This window comes from Halteromyces radiatus (genome assembly GCF_025201355.1).
Source record: "Halteromyces radiatus strain CBS 162.75 chromosome Unknown BX664scaffold_3, whole genome shotgun sequence".
In the NCBI taxonomy this organism is placed as follows: domain Eukaryota; kingdom Fungi; phylum Mucoromycota; class Mucoromycetes; order Mucorales; family Cunninghamellaceae; genus Halteromyces; species Halteromyces radiatus.
The window spans coordinates 2176235-2191311 of record NW_026251689.1 but is presented as its reverse complement, the minus strand read 5'-3'; the positions used below and the strand labels follow the sequence as shown (position 1 = coordinate 2191311).

General features: G+C 30.9%; 6 protein-coding genes across 6 annotated transcripts; 3 read left to right on the top strand and 3 right to left on the bottom strand.

Annotated features, from left to right (window-relative positions):
- Positions 1-327: 327 nt before the first annotated feature.
- BX664DRAFT_260365 (uncharacterized protein) lies at positions 328-1909 on the top strand (the record flags this gene model as incomplete). The annotated part of the gene is made up of 6 exons (XM_051540628.1): positions 328-560; positions 841-1049; positions 1113-1173; positions 1250-1432; positions 1511-1746; positions 1806-1909. 6 exons carry the CDS (start codon positions 328-330, stop codon positions 1907-1909), a joined length of 1026 nt encoding a protein of 341 aa, XP_051401757.1.
- Positions 1910-2304: 395 nt separating this feature from the next.
- BX664DRAFT_278184 (camp-dependent protein kinase 9) lies at positions 2305-4293 on the bottom strand. Its single transcript, XM_051541396.1, has 7 exons — positions 4031-4293; positions 3801-3969; positions 3552-3728; positions 3388-3474; positions 3212-3331; positions 2987-3140; positions 2305-2885 (listed from the first exon to the last, which is right to left on the bottom strand). The coding sequence occupies exons 1-7, from the start codon at positions 4212-4214 to the stop codon at positions 2673-2675; spliced, it is 1104 nt and encodes a 367-aa protein (XP_051401756.1). The 5' UTR covers positions 4215-4293; the 3' UTR covers positions 2305-2672.
- An 858-nt stretch (positions 4294-5151) lies between these two features.
- On the top strand, positions 5152-9209 carry BX664DRAFT_329407 (P-loop containing nucleoside triphosphate hydrolase protein). Its single transcript, XM_051544777.1, has 12 exons — positions 5152-5438; positions 5516-5714; positions 5772-5910; positions 5999-6125; positions 6186-6435; positions 6500-6624; positions 6679-6836; positions 6951-7408; positions 7472-7909; positions 7984-8285; positions 8356-8831; positions 8988-9209. The coding sequence occupies exons 1-12, from the start codon at positions 5249-5251 to the stop codon at positions 9087-9089; spliced, it is 2964 nt and encodes a 987-aa protein (XP_051401755.1). The 5' UTR covers positions 5152-5248; the 3' UTR covers positions 9090-9209.
- Positions 9210-9620: 411 nt separating this feature from the next.
- BX664DRAFT_372175 (uncharacterized protein) lies at positions 9621-10643 on the bottom strand (the record flags this gene model as incomplete). The annotated part of the gene is made up of 2 exons (XM_051548665.1): positions 9621-10366; positions 10625-10643. 2 exons carry the CDS (start codon positions 10641-10643, stop codon positions 9621-9623), a joined length of 765 nt encoding a protein of 254 aa, XP_051401754.1.
- A 621-nt stretch (positions 10644-11264) lies between these two features.
- BX664DRAFT_313369 (uncharacterized protein) lies at positions 11265-11930 on the bottom strand (the record flags this gene model as incomplete). The annotated part of the gene is made up of 1 exon (XM_051542626.1): positions 11265-11930. One exon carries the CDS (start codon positions 11928-11930, stop codon positions 11265-11267), a length of 666 nt encoding a protein of 221 aa, XP_051401753.1.
- Positions 11931-14471: 2541 nt separating this feature from the next.
- Positions 14472-15073, top strand: BX664DRAFT_357759 (uncharacterized protein; the record flags this gene model as incomplete). Its single annotated transcript, XM_051547982.1, has 2 exons — positions 14472-14815; positions 14998-15073. 2 exons carry the CDS (start codon positions 14472-14474, stop codon positions 15011-15013), a joined length of 360 nt encoding a protein of 119 aa, XP_051401752.1. The 3' UTR covers positions 15014-15073.
- Between the last annotated feature and the right edge of the window lie 4 nt (positions 15074-15077).

Sequence of the window (15077 nt, the reverse complement as noted above, 5' to 3'; positions counted from 1 at the left end):
TTGCCTTCTTTTTCCCGATTTTCCTTTTTATCAAATAACTATTCAACCTTTTTCATGACGCAACGTACGACTAGACGCCAATATCCTTCACAAAAAGACGATAATAGTGGCATTAGTAGTAATATCACTGCACCATTGTTAGGGTCTCCAAGTACCAGTAAATCAACACCAGTATCAGTAACAGCTCACAATAACTATTATGGACACCACCAACCTGTATACCACACTTTTCAGCAACCCAATGGAGGTGGATCTCATCTTCCTACTACATCCATTCCAGCTTCTACACTTCATTACCATCATCCTTCTTCTACAACCAACAATCTTATGGCTACTCGCACAAAACCAAAACAGCCCAATCGTACCACCAAAACTTCCCAAAAACTGAAACTGTTCCCGGAAGAAGAAGATCAAACTGTCTATATGCCTGAAGACTTGACTGCTGATGTATATACTCAACTGGCCCAGATTCCTCATGGTACCGCAAGAGTTGAAGCTGAACGACTAAGTAAGATGAATCGGGATGACCTACCTAGAGTCACTGCTTATTGTACAGCATCGTAAGTGAAAGCAAGGGATAGAATCATTTTTTTTTTTTGTAAAAAAAAAAAAAAAAAAGGAAATGAATGACATATACTGATCCGCATTATTATTATTATTATTTATTATTATTAGCGCTTATCGTATGGATGATTTGGCCAAATATTTGCAATCAAAGAAAAGAACTAATGGTACAGCGATCAAACGTTTTGATGAATGGTAAGATAGCAAAAAGATAAGAAAAATTATCTATGAAATATCATATCTAATCTTTTTTTTTTTTTGAAATCTATTCCATAGTGTTTACACACCTTATTCTTTATCATATCCTCCCGGACCTCCAAAAAAGAATAATGGAACTGATCATCAACGCAACAACGAATTGACTGTATCATTTCTTCCAGAAATGTTCTTGTTTGATTATGGTGTTGTCGTATTCTGGGGTATGACTTTAATTGAAGAACAGCGTATATTGAAGGAATTAAAACCTTTTGAAGAAGAAACATTAGGTATGTAATATATAGCATTTATTATTTTTGATATTAATTGATCTCATACATATATTTATATAGAATCGGATGATGTAGAAACGGAAGAATTCAATTATTATTATGATGAAAACTATCAACCTAGGTAATATCATTTATTAGATATAGAATATAGGATGATGATAATACTAACCTTCTTCCTTTATTTTTTTTTAAAACAGAATTTATAATGATATTATTACTCTTCGTCATCCATCCAATTATCTTGTCAAACTGACAATCGCTCATGCTATAGCACAAAGTGTCAAAATGACATTATTTGAACGACTGATTGACGATACAATCAATGACACCAAGTATATTCCTCAAGTGATGGCAGAAAATGGTAACATCCATATGTCGAGGTAATAACAAAAAAAAAAAAATAATGTATATAAAAAAAGCGTATTGATTCAAGTTTTATTTCTTCTATCCTATTTTAGAACGGCCATCACAAAGAAAATTGGTCAGCTTTTTATCATGCGAATCAATGTGAATTTAGTGTCAAATATATTGGATACGCCAGAAATCTTTTGGTCTGAGCCTGCTTTAGAACCATTATATAGTGCCATCCGTAGTTATTTAGAAATATCACAACGTGTAGAATTACTGAATCAACGTGTTGAAGTTATTAGTGATTTACTGGATATGTTGAAGGATCATTTGAACAGTTCTCATGGTAAGAAAAAAAAAAAAGTAATAGAAAAAAAAAATATTAACATATTCTTCTTCCAATAGGTGAACATTTGGAATGGATTGTCATCTGGTTGATTGCTATGGAAATTGTAGTTGCTGTCATTACTACTACCGTGGATGCGTTTAGTTTATCTCATGTTAAATAGGTTAATGATAGACACTTTATTTTATTTTATTATTACCATCTCTTTATTATCATCATCATTCATTATAATCATATTTATACTCCCCCTCATCTTGATTTTTTGTGTAATAAAAGTTCTAAGACACGTTTCTTTTATATCATTCATATTAATGATAATGTGTATCCCATCAAATTTTTTTTTTCCTTCTTTCTCATTATATGCTGCTATGCGAACAAACTACTTTACAGTAAGGATTTATCTTGTGATCATCGTTAAAATTTAGGAAAATACCGTCGATATCCTGTAATTCCAGGACCAGGTTTACTAAGAGTGCATTGACAACGGTCATTTCCAAAACGAAGATTACTAGGCAAATAATTCTGGATGTCCTTTTTTTCCTAGAAGGTCTCATTATCATTATTTATCGTCAAAGAAAAAAAAAAAGAATAAGATTTATTGTTGTCATCATCGATGTTTGTCAACCATTAAAAGAGTAATAAATATATGAAGCTATACGTAGATAGATATTTTTCGAATGAGAAAGAAAAGGGAGGAGAAAGATATATAAATATATATAGACTATAAGAAGAAGAAAAAAGAAGGAGAATCAAAAAAAAAAGGGAGAAAATGAAAACAGGAGAAAAAAGACGTATACTAAATGTGTGTGTATATATGAGTGTGTATGTGAGTGAAAAAGAGAGTTAATGGATGGTGAAAAGAATGATATAATATCTAATACACAAAAAAGTAAAGAAAAAAAAAAAGAAAGACAAATAAGGACACATCAGGTAAAGTCAATAAATAGATCCTTGTAAGGGTCTTCGCCAGGAGGAGCATTTCGATCAGTATCAGGAGTTTCAGGGTATTTTTCAAAGTTGCTTGTATCGCCAGGATGATGATAAGATGGTATAATAGGTGCTCGTACATTTTTTTCCAATAATCCTAACCAATCCACACCACGGAACCATTTATGTCGTTTCACATCTTCAGATCCGCCCTAGTTACATGATCATAAAAAAAAAAAAAGGATCAATCATTCAGATTTTCTTTTTTTCTCTCTCTCTCTTTTTCTTTCCTTTTTTTTTTTTTCTTTCTTACCTTGAGATTACCAAGTCGTTTGCTTCTATCACCTACCAATAATCGTTTTAAAAGATCTTTCGCCAATGGATCAAAATGTGCAGGAAATTGAACTTTGCCAGCCAAGATTTTTTCATAAATACCGAAAGAATTATCATCAAAGAATGGTGGGTATCTATAAAAAAAAAAAGAGTTTTATTTTTAAATCAAAAGACATATATATATATATGAATATGTCTTTATTACCCTGCCAACATTTCAAAGATGAGAATACCAAGAGCCCACCAATCCACTGCTTTTCCATGACCTTTGCTTTGAATGATTTCAGGTGCTAGATATTCTGGTGTACCACATAAAGTCCATGTTCTATTATATAATTCGAATCCATAAATATATTATTATTATTATTATTATTTTATTACCTATCCACTACTATTTTCGCAAATCCAAAGTCAGTGATTTTGATATGTCCTTGATGATCGATCAATAAATTTTCTGGTTTAAGATCTCTGAATTATAAAATAAAATAAAAAAAAAAAAGAATAAGTAAAAGGTTTAATAATGATGATCCAATTCTATATTTTACCTGTAAATAATATTTTTTGAATGTAGATATTCAATAGCTAATACAATTTCAGATGCATAGAATCTTGTCATATCGTTTGTAAAACGACCAGCACGACGTAAATGAGAAAATAATTCGCCACCTACTACATATTCCAGTAACATATAAAGATTGACATCATCTTGAAAAGTACAAAATCTATATATATATAAAAAGATTAATATATATATATATATATTATAAACTATATATATAATCCATTTTACTTACAAATCTACAATAAATGGGAATCGTACTGATGCTAATATTTGTTTTTCTGATAAAAGATGTTCAACTTGTTTCAAACGCACTACTTCGGACTTCTTGAGTACTTTCATTGCATAAAACTTATTGGTTGTTTTGAATTTTGTTAAATAAACTCTACCAAATGTACCAGTACCTTAAAAAAAAAAAAAGAGGACAATTTAATATATTTTCAATGTTACGGTATAAATATTTACCCAAGGTATCTAATAGGTCAAAATCAGTCAATCCAAAGGAGGGTTTTTGAACATAAACAGGAGCACGTGAATGATAATATTGTAAACGACTTTGTTGTTGTTGATAAAGGGTATGAGTAGAAGGAGATAAAGGTACAGGCATATTGGCAAGTGGATGGTTAGGTGGAAATACTTGTTGTTTCATTGGATATCGACTTGATTCTTGTGATGGACGAGGTTGACTAAGATAAATAGATTGTTGCTGTTGTTGTTGCTGAGTATATAATTGTTGTTGTTGTTGTTGTTGTTGTTGTTGAGTAAGTGGTGGTCGATGATGTACAGGTGAATATGGTGGTTGTTTAAGAAAGGTAAAAGGAGGTGGAGGAGGAGAAGAAGAAGAAGAAGTTATATCGTCAACGGTATGTTCTGGTATACGTTCCATTCTTCCAGATATAACCGGTTAAAAAGAATGGGTAATAAACAATAAAAAAGTAATAAAAAGAAAAGGTATTCAACAAGATGATGGTGAGAGAGAGAGGGAATATATGTCTCTAACAAAAAAAAAAAAAAAAGATAAGATAATAATAACAAGTTAATGATAAAAAGAAGTAAAATGACTATTATATTTACCTTTATTCAAAAAAGAAAGGTAAATAAAAAAATAAAAAAAAAATATAAAAAATAAAATAAAAAAAAAAAAAAGGAAAAAGAAGGAAAGAAAACTAAATTCTTTTTTATCCCCTTAATTTTCTAGTCAATTTGTTGTTCGGGGAAAGAAGAAAAAAGGGGACAGGAAAGGCTACAAAGTATCGTGGTTACACAGCGCAATTTCAATAAATACTTCATCATCATCATCATTAAGTTACAATTGACTATTATTATTATTATTATTATTGATAGTGAATAAAAAATAATTGAATAATAGTAAAATACAAATCAGTTTCTTTTTTTTATTATTATTATTTATTTCTTCTATATTATATATTATATACTATATATAATTAACTCTTTATATATTATATATATATATATATTTTGTTCGCTCTATGTAAACTCCGGGGAGTCACTTCTTATTGGCTAAACCCGTTTCTCTCTGTATGACTTGCTATTTTTTTTTTATTTTTTTTTTCTTTATTTTTTTTTTTTTTTTCCAGCGCTCTTTAACCCTTTCTATATTCGTGTTTCTTTCTTTTTTTACTTTGTTTGGTTTAAAAAAAGTCACTTTATTAAATATCAATAATGGACGAATCACTTTATGACGAATTTGGTAACTATCTTGGACCTGAACTTGAGGATGAAGATGACTTGGAATATGAAGAAGAACAAATAGAAGAAGAAGAACAACCAATGGAAACTGATGAATATGATCAACAAAACGATAATGAAGATGAAGAAATGGTAGAACAAAATGCTTTAATGCGAGTAGAAGGTATATAAAATATAAATATATTGTGTCTTTTCATTATTACTAGTATTATTATTAACTTGTATATATAATATAATTAGATATTCCTGCCAATCAAGTTGTATTACACGAAGATAAAAAATATTATCCCTCTGCAGAAGAAGTCTATGGTACTGATGTTGAAACCTTAGTACAAGAAGAAGATACACAACCATTATCTGAACCTATTGTTAAACCTGTGGAAATACGTAAATTCATTGTATCTGAAAAGAATTTACCGGAAACTCGTTATAGCAAAGAGTAAGTTTATTTTAATATATATATTATACGTAAACTCACTATTATATATAATAATAGATTTATGATGGATATGATGAATTTTCCTGAACTTACACGAAATATCGCTATTGTTGGTCATCTTCATCACGGAAAAACGTCATTCATGGATATGCTTGTATCAGAAACTCATAACGTACCTATCAACGTAGATCAACCTGTAAGGATGGGATAATAATATTTTTTTTTAAAAAAAAAAAAGCGGATCAATGGATTGAATGATATTTTATTATTATTATTATTATTAGGAACGATATACTGATATTCATGTATTAGAACGTGAAAGAGGATTTAGTATTAAGAGTATGCCTATGTCTTTAGTTATGCAAGATGTCAATGAAAAATCTTATTTATTAAATGTGATTGATACTCCTGGTAAGTAATAAATAACAGAATACAATATGATACTCATAAAATATCACTTTTATATTATAGGTCATACTGATTTTATTGATGAAGTGGTGGCAGCTACTCGTTTGGCAGATGGTGTTGTACTCATAGTAGATGTAGTGGAAGGCGTAATGGTGAATACAGAAAAGATCATTAAACAATGTATTCATGATGGATTGGCCATTACACTAGTTGTCAACAAAGTCGATCGTTTGATATTGGAATTAAAATTACCTCCTAATGATGCTTACTTCAAATTACGACATACTATTGAAGAAGTTAATAATGTGATCAGGTATTAAAAAAAAAAGAAGAAAAGTAAAAGAGAAATGAGGTATTAATACATTGATATCAATTAGAAATACACCTGGTGGCGAAAATATTCGATTATCTCCTGAATTAGGAAATGTATGCTTTGCATCAAGTCAAACAGGATGGTGCTTTAATTTGAAATCATTTGCAAGATTATATGCTGATTCTTATGGTAAAATTTAGATAATAGGAATAATAACTTGATATTAATTGTATCTTATTATAGAGGATGAAATCGATTATTTACAATTTGCTCAACGTCTTTGGGGAAATATTTATTATAATGATGAAGAAGGTACTTTCCATCGAAAATCTCAAGGTATCAACAGTAAACGTACTTTTGTACACTTTATTTTGGAACCTCTATACAAACTTTATTCACAGGTAATATATTGTTGAAATGAATAGAATTTGTTATTATTTTTATTATTATTATTATTTTATTAATACTTGTTTTTTTTTTCTATTGATTTTTTTTTCTTTCTTTCTTTCTTTTAGGTGATAGGTGAAGAACAAAAGGAACTTAAGAGAACACTACGATCACTTGGTATCTATTTGAAGGAAAAGGAGTTCGGATTGAATGTCAAACCTTTGTTACGTTTGGTTCTTGCCCAATTCTTTGGTCCTCCCACTGGATTTGTGGATTCCGTAGTAAAGCATATCCCCTCTCCTTCTGCAAACGCTGCACACAAAATTGAACAAGTATATTCTGGTCCATTGGATGATGTTACTGCAGATGCAATGCGCAAGTGTGATCCTGATGGTCCTTTGATGATTTATATTACCAAACTATATAATAATGAAGATGCTACAGATTTTGATGCATTTGGTCGTGTGTTTAGTGGTACAGTGAAATCTGGTCAAATGGTTCGTGTACTTGGTGAAGGATATTCTACTGAAGATGAAGAAGATATGATGGTACAAAGAGTGACTAATACATGGGTTTATGAATCAAGGTAAAAATAACAAATGATTTTTTATATGATCAAGACTAATTTCAATCATTCTTTCTTTAATAGATATCGCATGGAAGTGGATGGTGTTCCTCCTGGTGGATGGGTATTATTAGGTGGTGTTGACAGCTCTATCTCAAAGACAGCAACAATTGTAGAACATAAATCAAAATTGGATAATTACATTTTCCGACCTTTACGATTCCCTACAGCAGCAGCATTGAAAGTAGCAATTGAACCTATGAATCCATCAGAATTACCCAAGATGTTGGATGGACTTCGAAAAATCAACAAGAGTTATCCTATTGTTACCACCAAGGTAGAAGAATCTGGTGAACATATCATTTTGGGTACAGGTGAAATGTATTTGGATTGTGTACTTCATGATTTAAGACGTATGTATGCTGAAGTGGAACTCAAGGTGGCTGATCCTGTGGTTCGATTCTGTGAAACGGTGGTGGAAACTTCTGCACTCAAATGTTTTGCTGAAACTCCTAATAAAAAGTAAGTCATTAGGATATAATTATAAATTGACTCTTAATTCCTTTTTTTTTTAATTATTATTATTATTATTATAGGAACAAACTCACTTTTATTTCAGAACCATTAGAAAAAGGATTAGCAGAAGATATTGAAATGGGCAAAATTAATCTTCGTTGGCCAGCCAAACAATTAGGAGGATATTTGGAAAAGAACTATGGATGGGATGTTTTGGCAGCAAGATCAATATGGGCATTTGGACCGGATGATATGGGACCTAACGTCTTAATGGATGATACTTTACCTTCAGAAGTGGATAAGAAATTATTATATTCTGTCAAAGATTCTATTCGTCAAGGTTTCCAATGGGGTACTCGTGAAGGACCATTATGTGATGAACGTAAGTATATTTAAAAAAAAAAAGGAATGTAATTCGCTCTTATTTAATTTTTTTTGTTTTGTTTTTTTAGCCATTCGAGGTGTGAAATTCAAGATCATTGATGCAGTTTTAGCCAATGAACCTATTCATCGTGGTGGCGGACAAATCATTCCTACAGCACGACGTGTATGTTATTCATCATTTTTGACAGCAACGCCAAGATTGATGGAACCTGTGAATTATGTGGAAATTCAAGCACCAGCAGATTGTGTGTCATCAGTATATGCAGTTTTACAACGACGTCGTGGTCATGTGACACAAGATATCCCAAAATCAGGTTCCCCATTATATACTGTCAAGGCTTATATTCCTCTGATTGACTCTTGTGGTTTTGAAACAGATCTACGAACACATACGCAAGGCCAAGCTTTCTGTCAACAAATCTTTGATCATTGGCAAATTGTACCTGGTGATCCTTTAGATCAATCTATTGTGTTACGACCTTTGGAAACAAGCTCTGGGCAACACTTGGCTAGGGACTTTATGGTTAAAACTCGAAGAAGAAAGGTAAAAAAAAAAAAAAAAAAAAAAAAAAAAAAAAAATATGATGCATGTACATGTGAGATTTTTTTTTTTTTTGTGTACATATATGTATATATGCGGGGGTATTAGCGTGTTACATATCTAACTTGGCAATTCATTTTTTTTTCTTTTGTATATTAGGGATTATCTGAAGATGTCAGTATCAACAAATACTTTGATGACCCCATGTTATTAGCTTTAGCTCAAAGTGATCTTCTAGGTAGTGCAGTTTCGATGGACTAGGATAGATTCTTTATAGTCATTTTAGATGTTTTATATATGTTTGAAATATATATATATATTAGGTTTGAAAAATAGTATCAATAAATGTGTACGACTTTTTTTTTTTATTATTATTATTATTTCTTTTTATGTCTATAGGGATTGAATGACTTGGTTGACTATTGAATAAACATGGATGAAAACATGGTTGTGTTGTGACAAAGGAAGACGATTATGTTAGCGAATTCTGAGAAAATAATAAGAAAAAGCGGGTTTTGATACATGCATTGAGGGGTTTTGAATCATTGGAAAATAGACGAGGGGAAAGATGATAGGAAGCTATATTGAATTTCAAGTGGGATGAAATTATTAGATAAATAGTATAACCTGATGCTTAGAATGGTTTCTATGGTGATGATAACATGATAGCCTAGTTTTATTCAGTAAATGTGAAAGTAACCTGAGGAAATGATAGAAAAAGAAAAAAAAAAGAATGCTGTATATAATAATAGTTGGTACAAAGTGATAAAGAAAAAATAACTAATCATGTTATTAGGTGAATGAAGTCATAGAAGTGATGGTGGTAGTAATGGGAGTGACTGATGGTTGTCGTAATGATGATGAGGACGAAGAAGGTAAGGATGGCTGGTGCTGTTGACGGCTGAAAGCTTTCCCCAAACCAATAAGGATAAAGGTCAATGCAATCAAAAGACCGACGATGATCATCAAAGTGGCTATGATCCAACGCTTGACTCTTTTTTGTGAGGAGATGAAGGCAGAGCAAGAAGAAGTGGATCTTGATATGGTAGTTGATGGTTCATGCTGTCGATGTGGTAATGATGATGATGACGATGATGATGATGATTGGGTAAGCATTGGATGGGATTTGGAAGGATAGGAGGATGTATCCATGGTGGTAAAGGTGGAGGAGAATGGAATGGGTATTGTCAAAGAAGTAGATGTTTTGTTGAGGTTATCAATCTTGTCTAATGGATGGTGATTTGTCATTCTACGGTAATGACGTTGTTGATGGCATTCTGTTTGTTGAACTGAATAAGGAAACGAATAATGATGGTGATGATGATGATGATGATGGTAGTATGGCTGTTGTTTCAAGTCTTTATATGAATGTGTTTCTGCAGTATTATTTTCATCATCAGTTTTTCCTTTATCATTTTCAATGATATCGTCATCATCATCCCCTTTTTCTGAAGATGGAAGTGGACTAGGAACAATCAGCGTTCTAGAAGAGGAAGCCGTTGCATCAACAAAGGGTAAATAAACATGATTATATTCATCTGAAGCCATTCAAAAAGAAAGAAAGAAAAAAAAAATAAAAACAAGAAAGGGAAAAGGGAAGAAAGAACAAGAAAAAAAAATTAAGGGAAATATGAATAGGGTTGGTCAAGATTATAAAAAAAAAGGAACGACAAACAAATCGACGACAGTATCGCATATTGGATCAAATTGGTTCGTTTAAAATTCATCATCATGACTTATTCACTATGTTAAAAATACCTTCTGAATAAATAATACACCACATGTTTATCACTTACTTTCAACCAGTATACACATGAAACCGAAATAATCACCGGTACTATTCTTCTTCTTTTTTTTTAAGCTTTTTGTTGCTAAGTATGACGTTTTACATCGTTCTAATACCAATCTTCATATCACTCTAATGACATCACTATTCAAAAAGGCATGATAATATTTCTCTTTCTTTTTTTTTTTTTTTTATTTCCAATGTACAAAGGTAAACGATCAAGAATAATAATAAAAAAAAAGAAAATATATAAGGGAATTGTAAAATAGTATATGGATGATAAAGATAGAAAGCATAAGAGAAAGATATAAAAAAAATCAATGGCATACAATAGTAATCACCATCATCCACACCAAAAAAAAAGAAGGAGTAATTGGAAGAAGAGAGGAGGAATATCATACAGAAAAGAAGTTATGTAAAAAAAAACCAAAGAATTGTTATCTATATGTAACTATATAAAAACAGTAGGAAGCCAAAAAAGAAAGGCATAATAAAAAAAGAAAAAGATAGTATATAAAGGAGATAAAAAGAAGAAGAAAAAAAACGAGGGAGTAAAAAAAAAAAAAAATGAAGGAAAGGAGTGAAAGAGGTAGGAGGAGACCAAAACCAAGAAAAAAAAAAGAAAAAGAAATAGAATGGAAGACGGAGATTCAATAACGGCTTGCCAAGGGTCCACTAGAAGTGGTATAAGATTTGATTTTGACATCCAATCGCTTCAAGTTTCGATCCAAACTGCGTACCTGAGCCATCAAATCATCGTAGGCAATACTTAATTCGCGATCCACCTCGTCCAAGTATTCTTCCGTACTCATTTTTGATGGATGAATCGTAAATGCTGATTTCAATGATTGTAACACAATGTCGATGGTAGCCCATTCATCTTGTAGATAATCCAATGTGTCTTGAAATTGACCAATATCCTTTTTGTTATAGTTCAATAAAACTTCTTCTTGTTGTTGTTGATGATGATGATGATGATGATGTGAATGTCTTCTTTTACTAGTAGATGTTAAAGTGTCAGTTCGCCTTCGTTTACTTGTTGGAATATTGCTATTATATGTTGTTGTAGATGATGATGATGATGACGTTGATGTTGATGTTTCTGTTGCTATAATGATTGGAATATTAACAGATTTACTAGTTCCATTGTTGTCATTATATTGATGATGATCAGGATTCAACGTGGAGAATGGATCCATGAATAGACAAGAAGATTCCAATTGTTTCTCAAACAAAATGTCAATAGGATAATAAGGATGATGATGATAGATAAATGATTGGTCAAAGAGGGTGGTATTGTTGGGATAGATCTCCATATAATAAGTCATTCACCCCAAGAGTAAAAAAAAAAAAAAAAAAAAAAAGAAAGGATGCGTTTATATAATACAGAAAAAAAAAATGAAGAGGATGACGGATCAATATAATGCTTGAGATGCCACGGATTGGAATGATGATGATGTTTTGTTTTTATCTTTGTGTAATGAAGTTGATCAATGATCGAACAATAGATCTGAGTTTTGCAAGAAGGAAAGAAAAAAGAAAAAAAGAAAAACAAACTTCCCTTTTTATATAAAGCCACAGAAAAAAAAAAAGGAGGGTAGGAATGATGATACACAGAAACTCTCGCGCCACTTTCAGATTCCATTTTTGGCTGCTTGCAGATTGTACACGATGTTGATTCTACTCTTGAGCAAAAAAAGAAAATTTCCTTTTTAAGTTTTACTTCCTGATTTTCCCCTTACCAAATTAGCATTAGTGCATAAACCCTTTTCATACTCGTTTCTTTTAACTTTCATAGCATAATCAAAAGTTTTCAGGGTTTGAAACGGAATCTTTTGATTATTTTTCATTTACGGATCCATCTGAAATCCAAAAAAAAAAAAAAAATATTTTTGAGTTGATTCTTCCCCTACATTATCCATCCTCTTATTTTTTTTTTTTTTTTTTGCCAATGCAATGATGAATGTAAGATCAGGTGGAGTTTAAAACTCTCGGTAAAAGTATCATCATTGATTCATGCCTCTTGGCAAAAAAAAAAAACTCTTACATATACGCGTAACAATGTCACTTTTTATTATCATCCATTCATTATCTAGCGAATCATCTTCCTTGTTTTCATACTGCTCCTTGTTTTTTTTTATATGAATGTGATCGGACCTCCTTTCATCCCTCCCATTTTCATGAATGGATGATTTTTATCTTGTCATGTTCCCATATAAAGATCAATTTTATTAACCAATCATATCATCCAAATAAAAAGTGCTACAACTTTATATGATGATCACAGACATAGAAAAAGGGGATCAGAAAAAAAAAAAAGAGCTTTTTGATAATGGCTCACTGTTTGTTGTGTCAATTAATATAAGATTGTTCAAATGTGATCGGACAACATTCATATAAACAAATTTAAAGTTTTACTGTTACACAATGAATTGATTTGATGATCTCCTTTCATGAATGAATTTTCTTTTTCTTTAATGATCATCATCATCATCATTATTATTATTAACATTATCATTATTAACACTTATATATACATGATATCGATAATAGTACGTTGATATAAAGAATCATTATGTCTATGTGCCAAGTTTCATAAGGATTATGCCAAGATCTGTGTTTTCATTTCATTCCCAAGTTTAAAGTTTCATCTCAATATGCATATACGGTTAAACTCAGTCAAAGAACCGATGATCTTTTTTTTTTTTTTTTTTGCCAACACAACCAAAAAAGGAGTGGTTTATTCAGTCAATGTTAGCATTGTTGATGATTCCCAATCCTCGTTTCTCTCTAAATATTTTACACTCCTACTTTTCTTTTTCATTTCAACTTTGTTTTTCTCCTCAATAAGTAGATAATCAATAAAGACTATAAATGAGTGATGAATGGATAAGATCATAATAAGATAATATTAGATGATAAATAATTGATATTGAATACTAATTGAAGGATGGAATAATGATTTCTTCTTTGTCTTTTCAATTTTTATCGTTTTCAATTCTTTTCCCCCACCCCTTTTTTTTTCGGATAATCAAAAGTGCTTTCGATTCCTATTGGACGACAGTGTCTTGGCACACTCTTTTTTATTATTGTTACTACAAACAGGTCAACCATTCCACTTTTTATGCCTTTTTGGTATTAACTAAACTTTCAAGAAGATCCCGAAAACAAAAGAAATGAAAAAAAAAAAATTCCAGAAATCCATACAATTGCCTATCTTTGCTTGTTTAGCGCCACGTTCTATAAAAGGAAATGCCTTGAAAAAAAAAAATAGATCATCATTGATTGCATTGACTCCCTCTATATTACTTCCTTAATATTATGATTATCCTCATTAGTTATAGTGATCATAAAAAAAAGTGATTGAATGGAAAGATCAAAATAGCGTTCAAAAAAAAAAAAAACAATGTATTCTATATAGTCTGAAAATCATGTGTAAAGTCGGTGTTTGATTTCAATGAATTTTTGTATAGTTTTCATGTGCAAAATAGTCTTCTTTTTTTTTCTAAATTTTTTTTTTTTTAATATACCTTAAAGTAATTCATTGAAATCACCATTACTTTCTTTTTTTTTTTTTTTTTTTACTATAATATATCCAAACTATGCAATCTGATACTCGTTATATGTTTTGTCTGTTTCTCATATTAAATACATGTTTTTGTCAAGAAGGAATAGTCATTGACCAAGTTTCAAGGTCATCTGGAATTCATTGGTTTTGGCAACAATGTATATCTATAGTACAAACTGTATGGACTATTTCATCGATACCTTTTTTACCTATTTTATGGCTAACTAGTTGGTTTTGGAGATATTTAGTATTGACACCATGGTCTATGATTATGCATGCGACGTATATCATGTATCCAGTCCTTATGTATTGTGGTGCAGCATCTATCTGTGGTTTGATTATTGGGGGATGTAGTGGATTTGCAGTTGAAGCGATCACTTCCGCCATGATCAATGCAACTTGGGGAAAACAACACGATGATAACTTTAGTACAATAAATAGTATGGATGAAATGGAAGAGGATGAATCTATGTCACCTACATCTTCATTGTATCGATTTTCAATTTCATCTGACACCTTTTCAAGTCCTTCTTCCTTTTATGATGACAAGCCCGATGATTGGCATGGTGATGAAGATCCTGAAGAAATAGCCTCCTTTTTACGACAAAGAAGGAGATTTCAACAAGACTTCAAGTAGTCAACATTGAAGCAAGAAATAAATACATAATCCATCGATCGACAAAGGATAAACCAAAGATAAGTTTTTCCCTTTTATTGATACCCATTGATCCCTTTTTTATTTTTTTTTTTTTATGTATTTTCCCCTCTTCAATGTATCCTTCATATTTTATTCGTTCTATTGTATTTGATTTTAGTCCATTTTTATTATAGACTATTTATTTTATGTATTATTCTATACTAAACTATATTATTATTATTAATAAAATGAAGAAAA